This window comes from Dinoponera quadriceps, unplaced genomic scaffold (assembly GCF_001313825.1).
Source record: "Dinoponera quadriceps isolate SergipeBrazil2010 unplaced genomic scaffold, ASM131382v1 scaffold1395, whole genome shotgun sequence".
Classification (NCBI taxonomy): Eukaryota; Metazoa; Arthropoda; class Insecta; order Hymenoptera; family Formicidae; genus Dinoponera; species Dinoponera quadriceps.
Window position 1 is genome coordinate 1480013 of NW_014556488.1, and position 13125 is coordinate 1493137.

Sequence of the window (13125 nt, forward strand, 5' to 3'; positions counted from 1 at the left end):
TTGAGAAAAAACGGATTTTTCTCCAAAATTTCAAAACTATAATATGTAAATTAATATAAAGACTTTTGTGATATTCAATCGATTAAAAAGTATCTATCCTACTGGACTTGTTCTCTTTAATTAATTGAACTATATTATTTATGTGGCATGACAAATAATATAATATTGTATACTACAACGCTTGTATTAATGAGCAAATAATTATACACAATGAGAGAAATAAACAAAGAATGTAAAGTACAGAAAATAAACAGAAAACAATCGTAGCGGTCGATAAACCGCCATAGTTTACAATCAAATGACCAGCAAATGATTGAACGATGCGATAATATTTTCGTTAATCCTCGACAGATAGAAATATTCACGATTCTCTATCGATCTCTATCGATAACGCGGGCCCTGTTGCACAATTCGGAAAATCATGCTGTCACCGTGTGTGCCGGCAAAGATATACTGACGATTCATGTGGTAGAATGGCACTATCGTTCGTAAACCGTTCACGGCGTGTTGTAGCCTCATTTGGAATTTCTGAGAACAATCACGAAAATTATCTCACGTCTGTGGAACGACTGTCTCATTAACTTAACGAATCACGAACTTACCCCGGCAAACATGTATTCGTAGACGTAGAACCGTCCACTATTCGTTGTGACGATCACAAATACGTCGCTATTGTCCAAATCTGGAAAAATAGCAGAAAAATATATTATAATGCATAAAAAATATAAAAAAATATCATAAAGTTATAAAATTATGAAAAACAAAAAAGCACCGATTATATAAATCAAGGAGACAACTCACAAATAAAATCGTAATCCTAATATTTTTATCGTAAATTATAAATTGTGAATTATGATCGCACAGAATTATGGTAAAGTTACGCGATATTAGTTTCATGAGCTTTCTCAATACATAAAATACTGTAATACCGTCGATGTAAAATAACTCGATCCCGTTAACTGGACGATCGTGAAATATGCTCTGGTAGCTGTAAAAATTGCGGAACACCGAGTCGTATTTGTATATATCCACAGCGTTCGTATCGGGATTGTCCAGCAGGATAAAATGATCCTTTCCCTGCGACAGGCTCTTCACGTAACGACTTCTGCTCGCAAACCTCCTAATCTGCACGAGCTGTGGGGAGAAATAAAATTGATTTGATATTTTATTTTACACTAACAAGTCTCTTTAAAATTTCTCAATAGAATATTCAGTTTCGGTCTCACATGGTAGGAGAAGTTTGACCTATCAGTTTCGAGAAGTGTCAGTGACAACTCTTATTTTGAAGAGATAAAAATTAGTTTTTGTTCTGTATTTGATTATTCTATTTCAATGATCAATATCTGAACAATCACGGATACCTGTTGCTTAATCGAGTTGAATCTGTATAACAGGGACTCGGGGGATTCGCCGAAGCAACCGATGAGAAAAAACACTTGGTCCTGATCGATCTTGAGGACCTCGACGGACCAAGCGCTGTTCGTGGGAAACCTGTGAATCGATACTTTTTCTCCCGCCACGTCTACTTTGAAAAGCAGGGAGTTCGTGCGGTGCGTTTCTCGTACTTTGTTATAATACACCGCCACGATTACATATACATCGCCTGTGGATCGATCATCGCATCAATTTCCCCACTTCGAACCCCTGATTTCACTTTTAAGAAACTGTTTAAACGTCTTGAATGTCTTACCATCGTGCTTAAAAATCTTGGCGTCCCTCCAGTACCCTCCGACTTCGTCTGACGTATCGATGGAGGACACGATCCGCGTTGAGTTATCAAACTCAACTAAAAACGGTACCGTTAATTCACCGTTTTTAAACTTATTCAGGGAAATCGTAACGAACTTCTCTTTGGCTGTCGTCGAGGTGCATTGTTTGCTGCTCGAGACGACACCCGACATCACGTTGACGACGGTACCGTCCGGATCATAAAATTGCTTCACGATCTCGCCGGATTTTCTTCGCTGTATTAACTTAATCTCGTCCGCGAGCTCGAACACCAACTGACTAACGCACGGGCAATCGTCAGGTAATCCACAGTGGCTCCCGGGCTGCTCGACGTTCACGCTCAGCTTAGTCGTCTGCTGGAAATACAGCACGTCGACGTTGCTTACGTTGACTACGGACACCATCGGATTCTCCTCCAGCTCCAGGTAGAAGAAAACGTTACGCGAAGTCTGGAGCACTTGGGAACAGTAGGCGATGTCCTGTAGGATGTCTCTCTTGCTTTCGTTCAGACTCTGGAGGGTCTTATCAATCTTCTCTTTAAGATCGCCGATGATAGAGCGTACGTCCGCACCGTTCACCAGTCCGGAAGTGTTCATTTCGCGAATCCGAACGTCTGCCTTGAAGACCTGGTGAGGAGAAGAAATTGAAAAGAATGGGGAAGAAATTGGAAGAGAAACTGCCGTGGTTCGTATTGATCGCGGCTGCGTCTGCGATTCTCAGAAATCTCCGAGCTTTGTGGATTTACAAAAGAAACGGCAGAACAATAGAAGCCCAGAGTCTTTCCAACATTGTACCCACGAGATTTCCATAGACGTCGACGTCTTCGTCGGTCAGCACACCCCGTTCATATTCCGTCGTTATGTCCATATCGTTGACTCGTTTCGCGCTAACGTTTCCTTGAACTGTTAGATCCTGCTGGAAGATTTTCACGCCGGATATGATCTGCATCTCGTCGACATCATTGAGAAGAAAATCCGACGGGAGGATTCCATTGATTTTTTTCATACTCGCCTTCCCTGAAACATCGCGAAGCGGAAGCTGAATTTCTCCGTGTGTTTCTTAACATTTTTACGTTCAAGATAGCAAACCTTTCGATTATAATTTTGATTAATTTTGATTATTGTAACTAATTGGATTATGTTATCAGAGGATTTAATTTGCAACTGTTGCTTTACCTGTTACCGTAAGCAGCTCGTTGAATCTCATGCTGCACTTGACGTTATGGTTCCCGCTGAGCGTAACGCGGTTTCTCACGAACTTGTCGAATTCCACGCCGTCCAGAGTATTCAGATAAACGTCACCCGTCACCACGAGGTTCTCGAAGAAGACGTTGGCCGGCAGACCGTCGACAGTGCGCGCCGCCCCGTCGATCGACGCGTTGAAATCGGGGTTGTTCACGCGCAGCTTTTCGATCTTGACGTCTCGGCCGAAGATCAACGGGCCGGTGATCCTGTCCTCGCGATACTTCTTGACGATCGAGTCGTTGAACTGCCTGATGTCCACGTCGTTGATCCTGCGAACGCCCAGGTCACCGTCCACTGTCAGCCTGTCCGTGATGAAATCCTCCTCGAAGATCTTACGTCCGCTGATCTCGACGACATTACCGTCATCGATCACGGCGTCCGATATTATATCACGGATTTTTTCGGTGACCGGGAACGGGCCGGTGACTGTCCACGCGTTAACGCTCTTTGCGAACCTCACTTCGCCCGTGATGATCTGGTCCTCATCCTTGGTCACGGCTTTCTCCAGTAGGTAAGATATGGAAGTGAAATTGTACGACGATGTGTCCCAGAAGACGCTTCCGTTCACCTTCAGCAGATCGATGTCTCGCGCGCAGATGTCGTACATCTGCAACGTAAAGCAAAGAGCTGCTATAAAATGGAAGAAACGTCGTGTCTTTGGAGAAGCGTGGAACGAGTAGCGACATGGTTGTCACATCCTAAAGATAATTTCCAGCAATTTAATAATGGGTGCGTTTAGAAAACACAACGGTTGCATAACCGTCGAGTGATTATCGCCTTTGATTGATTCACAATTGATCCTTTTAGACCCACGGTAAATCCAAAAGAATATTCCAATGACAATAAGCGCTCACTCAACCGTTGTGTTTCATCTTTGGAACGTCTTAATGTTCTCTGAATCCTATTCTCACCTCGCTCACTTGTTGCCCATTCAAAGAAGAAGTGATCACGTCGCCATCAACGAACAGGTCGGTGAACGTCACGTTTCCTGAGATGGTCAGAGGCCCGTCCACCCACAACAGTTGCGAAACGTTCCGTTCGTTGAAGAAGTTGGTCGTGACGTTGGAAATGACAATGCGAGCCGAGAAGTCTCCTGGCACCACTTGGGTCGTCGACTTCGTGAGGACACTGTCGGCGAAGTCGTCGAAGTTCCGCCCATAAAGAGAACTCAGCGTTACGTTTCGAGCAGTCAAGTTCTCGATTTTCTTCTCTGTAGTTATCACGACCTCATTCTGCGTTAGTTCCTCCAAGAAAGCGTCGGTCGACTGGTAGCCTACTCGGTCGACCGTCAGATCTTTCACCGTCAAATCGCCTACGATCACGATTCTGCTCAAATCAGAGCTCGTCAGGTTCTTAAAGCGTGCCAGTAGACTCATCTCGGCACCGTTCAGCCTTTCAACCTCCAAACTCCGTACGTGGAACTCGGGCACCTTCAAGACGGCCAGTTGGTGATCGTCGTCGACGCGAAGCCCCTCTTCGAACTGCACCTTACGGCCGTTGAAAAAACGAATAGCGAGGTTGTCGACGGACACTCGGCTTGCTCGTATAGCGGGAAGTTCCTCGGTTCCGGTGAAGTTCGCCACGCTACCGTTCATTATGTTATCCACGTTCATCCCGTTGAAAGCAAGGGTGATGATGTCTTCCGTCCGGAGACTCGGCAGGTGCAATTTCTCGTTGATCTGTAAGGATTTCTCTGAATTGACGTCGAAGAAAGCGGCGTCTTGGCTGTCCCGGAGGAAATTGTTCACATGAAAGTTCTCGAAGTGCAGATTCGTGAACTCGTTCGGTATTTCCTCCACAGTCGTGTACAGGAAGTCGCTCTCCATGAAACCGTTGAGATACTTCGTGTTGATGTTGTCGATCGACACGCCATCCTCGAAAATGACATGTTGACTGATCGTCTGGTTACTGTATTTCGTCCAGAAGCCGGTAAACATGTCGCTCGTGTTCATCCGAGTGTCTGCCACGAAGACCTCCGCCGACGGACCGATCTTGATGTTCTGAACATTCAGGTCGCCCAGTATCGTGACGTTCTGGTAGATTTGAAGAGGCGGTTCCTTAGGTATTATTATCAGAGACGCGTTCATATCCACCGTTAAGTCCTCCGTGATAACGAGTCGCCCCATATTCACCTTACCTTGAATGACACACGAAATATTGTTTCACGAGACACATAATTGTACCGTATGTGAATGTTGGAGTTAATGTAACACGTATGATTATATATATGTTAATATATATTAATATAACATAATGTAATCAAATGTAATATAAAAAATTATGTATGATGTAACAAAATGTAATGTAATGTTAATGAAAAAGAAAAGGCAAAGAAACTGGAATGATAACGATCGACTAGTGTTATAAGTTATAAGTGGTCATTTCACCTCAACGAAAGGATAAAGAGAATAAATTGGAAAATTATGATATCACTAATTATAGTTCACATCAATTGTCATACGATAATGGTAATAAGTCAAAAACTGTATTCTCTCTCTTTCTCTGCCGGCAGATTACCTCTGATGTAATTTTCACGGGATTTACGCGCGGCTTCCTCGACAGGCACTCCGTTGACCGTTTCCACATGCAGATTGCCGATCTCCAAATATTTCGCTAAGAAGCTGTCGAAGCTTTGATTCGTCGTGGTCGTCATGAGTTTATCAGCTGGAACGCCGTTCAACATCGGCGTCGTAAGATTTCCAATTAGCAGATTGCTATACGTGATTTGACCTGCGACAAAACGCCATCACGACGTTACCAAAACACCTCTTCCTGCCGATTTCCCGCACAAGCTGGATACTCGAAGTTAAGTTACGCTCAACCTTGAATTTCCTGACGGTCGTTTATAACGAACAGGTCGTCGATCAGCTGACCAATGACTGTTCCGTTCAAGCTGTTGGCTCTTAGTTTTTCTACCGTCAAATCGGAATGCACAGTAACGGTATCGTTCGAGTACTTGACTTGACCATTCGCGGTGGTCAACGTATTCGTCGTGTCATTTCGCAACGTCCAATCTGCAACATATTACTTATACAGCGTACAAATGCGCGGAACAAAAAAAAGAGAATACACCGATACCGTAGTCTGATAACGGCTGAATCTAACGAAACTATCTATCTCTATTTATCAATAACACAAGTTACGGAAGTCACTCGATCTCTATTCAACGTACATCGGGATGGTATTCCGCAGAGGGAATCGGCTTCAAGGGTTTGAACGAAAATGCTTTCCGCCCGCAGCGGACTCACGAATTCCTGTTCGCCCTGCGGCAGGATCGCCTCCTTCTGTTTCACGTCGTTCACGAAATCCACGTCCATCCGGTCGATATTGAGCTCCTCTAAGAAGGCATCCTCAATCACAATGCTGCCGTCCAGCACGTGAGACATGTGTGCGTCCACCATTTCCTGCCACTTCGACAGGACGTTGTCGACATTTCGATCGAGCTCGCTCAGAGCTTGCTCGATTTGATGAGGTGGCAGGATGTCTTCTTCCTTTTCGGCGGCGACCTCGATGCTGTCCACCGTGCCAGCCTGTAGGATCACATTATCGAAGCTCACCGGCTCCGATATGGTTAAATTCTCCGCGGACGGCAAGAGAAGTTTCCAAGAAGCCTTGGCCTTCGTTACGACCGACATCCTCGCTTGTAGCACTTCGATCAGCTCCAACAAGCATTCCCTCTTCGAATCGGTGTCCATCATGGAGCTGTCTGCAATTTGTCCTCATCAACGTATTAGTTTCTATTGGTGGATTAAGAAGTCACATCGATCAAAATTACGTACCGATTGGCACCGAAGTTATTTGAGCCTCCCATTGTTCCACCCAGTACACGTCTCCCTCTTTAATTACCAGCATCACAATCATCGTGTACGCGTTCAACGACACCGCCATGTCGACTATTTCTTGACCGTTCTTGAAGCTCTTTGTGTCTTCTCTCTTGAAGTCGGACGTACCGTGAAACTTATACAGCTGAACGGTATTCTGTAAATCAATTGTTGCGATATTATTGCCTCGGTAAAATCAATTTAGAAACTGGTACATTACGCAAGTGAAAAGATTAGTTGAATTAACGTGACTGTGAACAAACCACATGTGTTGTTTGAAGGAGACAGAATTTGTTAGAAAAGAAATTCCTCTTTTCTATAAAAACGTGCATGGTACAAACGTTCATAGCCACGTTAATTCAACAAATCTTTTTCTCTGTGTGAAGAATTGGTTTTATGGGAGAGACTTCATGAGAACTGAAAGAGCCGTATTTCACCATTAGATCTTCCAGTAGGAAAAGTGAAGCATAGATTTGTCAGTTACGCTTTTTTTTTTAATATCGAGCAGATCAGCTGTCTTACGTTGTGCGCAACGACCACGAAGGTGTCGCCGTCCATGTGGAAGATATTTATCAGACTACGCGGCTCGATTGCGGGGAGGCTGCGCCAATCGAGCAGTTCTCGTCCTGCAACAGTACGTGTACATCAGCCTCCCGCTGAAGGAAACTCAAGCGAATAATGAGCGACAGAATGTTTTCAAGTATCTGCTGATAATTCAACGTGACCACCGAGACGAAAGATACCGACCGTCCCAGCATAGCAAGCTGCTCGGCTCGAGCTCGTTTATCATGAGGATGAAGTTGAAGTCGCCATGGACGTAGTGATGCACCGCGACCGGCTGAGCGGTGAACCAAAGCTGTATCTTCACGATGTCCTTGCCTCTGAACTCGTACACCTCGGAGCCCAGCAGTGGGTTCTCGGCGTCGTACTGAGCGAACACGATGATCGTCGACTGCCGGTGCTCGAACGCGGTGACTGATCTCGCGCCGACCGCCATTACCTCGCTGATAACGTCCATATACGTGCCGCTCCATCGGTAGATCCTGACAGGACAGAATTCCACGCAGTTCAGGCGATCGGTTTCTCGCGAGATTCATCGTCTCGCAAGCAGAAATATGATATAAAATAGAAATTGAAGCGGAAAACGTCAATTTCAATTGTGCTATGTCTGTTTTGTGCGATTTTAACTTTGTAATGTTTTTTTCTTCAGGATATAAATGTGTGATCATACTCACACGGATGGTACGGAAGATTTGTTGCCGTTATTCGCGATGATCAGGTAGAGCCGACGGCGTTGCGTGAAGAATTTCGCGTCCACGGGAGTACCCCGGTGCCTGATCGTGTGGCGGAATCGCAGTCTATTACTCTGCGTGATCGTGTGAAGACTACAAAGTTCGTGGGTAAAGCACATCAACATGTAGGCGGTGTTTTTCCACACGATGCTCTGCAACAGTACGATCAACGTTAACTCGTTTATCGTTTTAATTTAGACACAATGAACTCGATGATACGAATAAGCGCGCATCATTGTGTGATATGTAAATCAATATGTGAAGTCAATAAATGAAGTAAAATAGACAAACAAAAAATAAACAAGCCAAAAATAAATAAATAAGAATAATGAGTAAGAATAATGAAAATAAAAGAAAAAACTATAATCATTGAAAGTATATTCCGCGAGGAAATGAAGAAGATATCGCGCGAAAAGACGTACCCTGGCGAATTTCACGACGCGTTTGAGCAGACCGAATTTGTGCAGCGCCAAGGTCTCGTTCGAGGGGGCCTCGTTAACAGGGGGTACTATCACTTTATTACCGTCAAGGATGAGTATCCTGTCGAATATATTTATCGTGAACGGCTGATGCTCGCTCGTTAAAGGCACTCGCCATGACTTGTCCCAGTGTACCCTGTACGACTTTTCCTGCACTGCAAGGCAAACGTACGCCATTTTGTCGCTTGTCGGACAACGAGAGGAAAACGTCGAGACTCGCGTCTCGGTTAATTAATATTATTACAGAAGCATTTTATTATTCATGTTAACATTTCGAGTAGATAATTTTCAGCACGACGTATGCCGAAAGCGCGGAAGAATTTTTAGTACGACCAATTCCGAGAGAAACTCATTTGAGCAAAGAGCAAAAATTGACTGTTGAAATGGAACTGACGATGAAATTGATTGACCTCACCTGGACATGTTTTCTGGATGTGAATCTTGATGAATTCTATCTTGGATTGCCGCAATTTCTCGTCCAGGTACGCGTCCAGATCCGCTGCGTGCGAGAGGAACAATTGTGCGAAAGCGCAACCCGCCAGCTACAATATTACAAACACTTACTCGACAGAATCAAATCCCTGCTACATTTTGGATATAGCTGTGATATACCCCACTTAAATTTGCATTGGAAAAACATTCGGATACTCACAAACAGAAAAATTAGATTCATGGTATCTGTAATCTCGATCACGGTGTCTCGATCGAATCCATTCGCGGCTGAAGCTGTGCGAACATTGAGAGGGAATTTCGGGAGCGGCTCATAATATTCGAAGGATCCTTGTAAGGCACATAGTACGAGGAGTAAATAAACATCGCAATTGTATATAATTCGACGAGGCGAATTCCGGGAATCATCGTCCCCACGCGCGCATCAATTGCCGTGATCAAGTCGACGGCAACACAAACGTTCTCCCGTATTTTAAGCAATCTAGATTCAAAGGTAAAATTGAAAGGTAAAATTCAAATTGTAGGTAGAATTAATACTATTAATATTTAAATAGCACTGTAATATTCGTACTTTGGCTCCTTAGGCTCTGTATGTTCTGTCATTTTTCGATGGGGCATGTTCAATTCAAAATTAAAAGTTTTAAAGTGAATGTTCCAATCAGTGACAGCTTAATAAGCAAGTAAGAAACGTTAAATCAATCTTTTGAAACACCGATTTTATATAGATTTTATAAAAATGTTGACATAATATAATATCTTATATTTTTAAACTGTTACTTGGTAAGATAATATTCCTAAATATTAAAATCATAATGTAGAAATATTATTGTTAATGTTTGAAGTTCGAACAGTTACCGATATCATTAAGTGGTTCCGTCATTTTTGAAAATATATGAATTAATTAGAATTTCATCACAAATTAAAAAAGCCTAATACAAGTAAAAATCCCAAATATCTAAACATTCGGACAAAATAGATGTTATGTATAACACGTGTATTATAGTAATTTATTAATTTACTTTCATGATGAGGTTGTTTTGTCACTAATTAGGACATTCGCTTAAATATCTCGCACGAGAGAGAGAAAGAAAGAGAGAGAGAGAGAGAGAGAGAGAGATACAAAATATCGCATATCGCAGTGAAAACAAAAGCGAACTAATTAACATCGTGCAAGGTGAAGAATTTGTTTGCGAACTTTTTACATGAATTTATTTTTGCATTCATGAAGGATTTATGAGGTGAGTCACAACGTGTAGAAATCACCAATGGAAATAAACGTCGAGCGACGGGCAGGAGAGCGGAATATTTTGATCGTCGCTGTGACAGAACAACACGACGCGAGTATACTGGCACGCGTGCCGGCGGCGCGTTCGTGTACGCGCACACGACATGTCTCCTTATAGATGTACTTTTGTATATCGCCAGATCTCGTCAGAGGAGAATAGAAATTAAGGACGCGGTACAGGTTTGGTAGGTTTCACTTTTGGTACTTGTTTTTGTATCGCGACGTGTCTACGATTCCTCGCAACTTTGCCGGCCGATCGTCGAGCGTGTGCGCATGTTATTTCTTCTGCTTCGCATTTTCGCGATGCTCTTCAACGAACAGCACGACGCGACAAACGTCGACGAGGTATCGCACATGTATGTGTGTTGTTTATGCCGCAAGGTAAAATTGAAAGGTAAAATTCAAATTGCAGGTAAAATTAATATTATTAATATTTAAGTAACACTGTAATATTCGTACCTCGGCTCCTTAGGCTCTGAATGTTCTGTCATTTTTCGATGGGGCAACTTTGCAGAAAATCTCTGCTTCGCCGATAACGTTTAATACAATTTGCAGTGAAATTGTCCTTCGATTATTTTTATTGTTGTTCACGGTTGACAAACCGAGGTATGGAGAATGAAAGGGAAATTCAGATCGTAAAGAAATAAATTACCGACTTAGCTCAGGTAGCGGAAGCTTCTAGAAAAATCTTAGGGTCAGTTGTTCCATCTTCGGATAAACTACGTGGTAGTTTACCCCATAGATAAAAACACCTAAAGAGCATTTCCCATAAGCAAGAAACATTAAATTAATCTTCTGAGACACTGATTTTATATATGGATTTTATAAACGTTTTGGTATAATATTATATAAATGTTTTCAAATTGTCCCTTGGTAATATTTCCAAATATTAAAATTATAGTGTAGAAATATTATTTTTAATGTTTGGATAAAATAATGTCAATAATGACGTTGTGACAATACTAAGAACTACATATTTGAAAACGTTTTATGTTATAAGACGTCATTGTAATGACGTTGTGTTAATGATTTCTGCTTGCTTATTGGGTTCTTGTATGGAAATAAGCAAAAATACAAAAAAAATTAGATAAATTAAATAAATTATGAAAATTGTATAAATTATATAAGTTATATATTCATATTATTCTTCAATAGTAGACCAGTGATTTTTAGATAAATTACCATATAATTTATCTGAATAAACGGGCCATAAAAATGTCTAAAAAATATTTGAAAAAGGTAAGATGTCTCTTAGAAGTTTCTGTTATATGAGATGGAGAAGAAAAGTGCCAAACAGCTCCAGGATTAAACAGCTCTGGTAACTTGTGTCTATTTTCGGATAAAACGCCGATTAGACGTATATCGTTCCCAACACCTCAATTGCCGAGTATCGCGCGCGACGGAGACGGAAATGGACTTTTCTCTCTTAATAACGTAACTTATAAATAGCCTACGCAATTGAATCGAATTAGATCCGCGTAATTAGAGGCGTAAAAATTCTACGTGCTGTTATTCGTCATGTCACAGCTACATATAGCGCTGACGAAAAAGATGACAGCCCAAACAATACGTATGTCACCATGTAGCACCAATGTCCAAAAAACATCGTAGAGACATTCCAGAGATGTTCGAACATCTCTGGGATATCTCTTGAACATTGATGTTGTATGAGCCTAAAAGACATCTTAAAGACAGACGTCTTATTGTCGAAAGGCATCTTTACGATGTCTTAAGACGTCTTAATGTGATCTGGGAGGGAACACTTGTCGGAAAAATAAATCGTGGCCTGCAATAAGTGCTTTGAGCTCTAAGCCTTAGGAAACTGACCAATCACAGTCGATTATTTTCCTCGCATTCGATTTCAGATTCACTGTGATTGGTCAATTTCTTAAGACTCGAACTCAAAGCATCTATTGTAGATCGGGACTAAAGTTACCTATTGACCTCTTGCGAAAGCATCTAAAAGAGTATTTTGCGATTTTGTTATCAGTGCTACTTCATAATATTTGTGTATTCGTTATGTTCATCCTCACTTATCATCTACTCACACTCGTGCTGCGGGTGTTCCCGGACATGCTCGTGAAGACGGCGTTGCACAGGCCCGCTTTTTCAACCTCCCCCGCTCGCCGTATTCATAAACAATTGCGACGAGTTCCACCATGTTTTCTCACGCGCGCGCGCGCGACAGCGCCCGCGCATTCGAGCGCAAGTATCAGCGGCGACCGACACCAAACGGAAGACAAAGACGCGTTCGTCTCGCCGAGGTCTCCGAGCTGCGACGTTCCGAAGAACCGGGTCTGCTTCCGGAGTCTTGCGTTCGACGATAAATAGGGCGCAGATCACTCGCTCTTCGCATCGCGTGGACGTGGCTCCCGTTCGAACGCCCGCGACCGAGAGACCGCCGCGCCACCTCACGGCGAGCTGCAGCAAGAAGTGAGCGCGAGAGCGACAGAGAGGATCGATGATCGCAAAACTCATCGAATACCGATCTCTCTCTCTCTCTCTCTCTCGCGCGCGCGCGCGCGGCGCTGGCATTGGCCGGCGTCGCGCGTTCCGATTGGCCGGCCGGGCGGGCCCAAGAACGGGCGGCGAATCGTCGCGCGCGCTCCACCGGCCGGCGGCCATCAGTTTGAAGGCAGCGCGACTCGCTCGCGATTATCGTTCGGCGACGTTACGGCGTTCGAGCCACTGCGCGAGGAGGAGCGCGTGCGAGCGAGCGCGCGCGCACACCGGTGTTCGTTATTCCACGGCGGAGGGTGCCCGGATTGTCTCTTCGCTTTCTCTCGTGTAACCCCGCTGCCTACCTCGACGACGACCTCTCCGTCT

The 13125-nt window shown here is 43.5% G+C and overlaps 1 protein-coding gene across 3 annotated transcripts; it reads right to left on the bottom strand.

Moving 5' to 3' along the window:
- Positions 1–168: 168 nt before the first annotated feature.
- On the bottom strand, positions 169–12673 carry LOC106747781. 3 transcript variants are annotated; one of them, XM_014625677.1, is made up of 19 exons: positions 12348–12673; positions 9217–9495; positions 8980–9106; positions 8508–8719; positions 8029–8237; positions 7541–7836; positions 7316–7419; positions 6752–6950; positions 6145–6678; positions 5795–5986; positions 5490–5702; positions 3884–5109; positions 2904–3579; positions 2527–2744; positions 1691–2354; positions 1362–1603; positions 930–1134; positions 603–682; positions 169–528 (listed from the first exon to the last, which is right to left on the bottom strand). In XM_014625677.1, the coding sequence occupies exons 2-19, from the start codon at positions 9235–9237 to the stop codon at positions 382–384; spliced, it is 5565 nt and encodes a 1854-aa protein (XP_014481163.1). In that variant the 5' UTR covers positions 9238–9495; positions 12348–12673; the 3' UTR covers positions 169–381. The 3 variants fall into 3 exon arrangements, with proteins under 3 accessions (XP_014481163.1, XP_014481164.1, XP_014481165.1); XM_014625678.1 differs by lacking the exon at positions 12348–12673 and having other exon boundaries at positions 9217–9704; XM_014625679.1 differs by lacking the exons at positions 169–528; positions 603–682; positions 1362–1603 and having other exon boundaries at positions 1035–1134.
- Between the last annotated feature and the right edge of the window lie 452 nt (positions 12674–13125).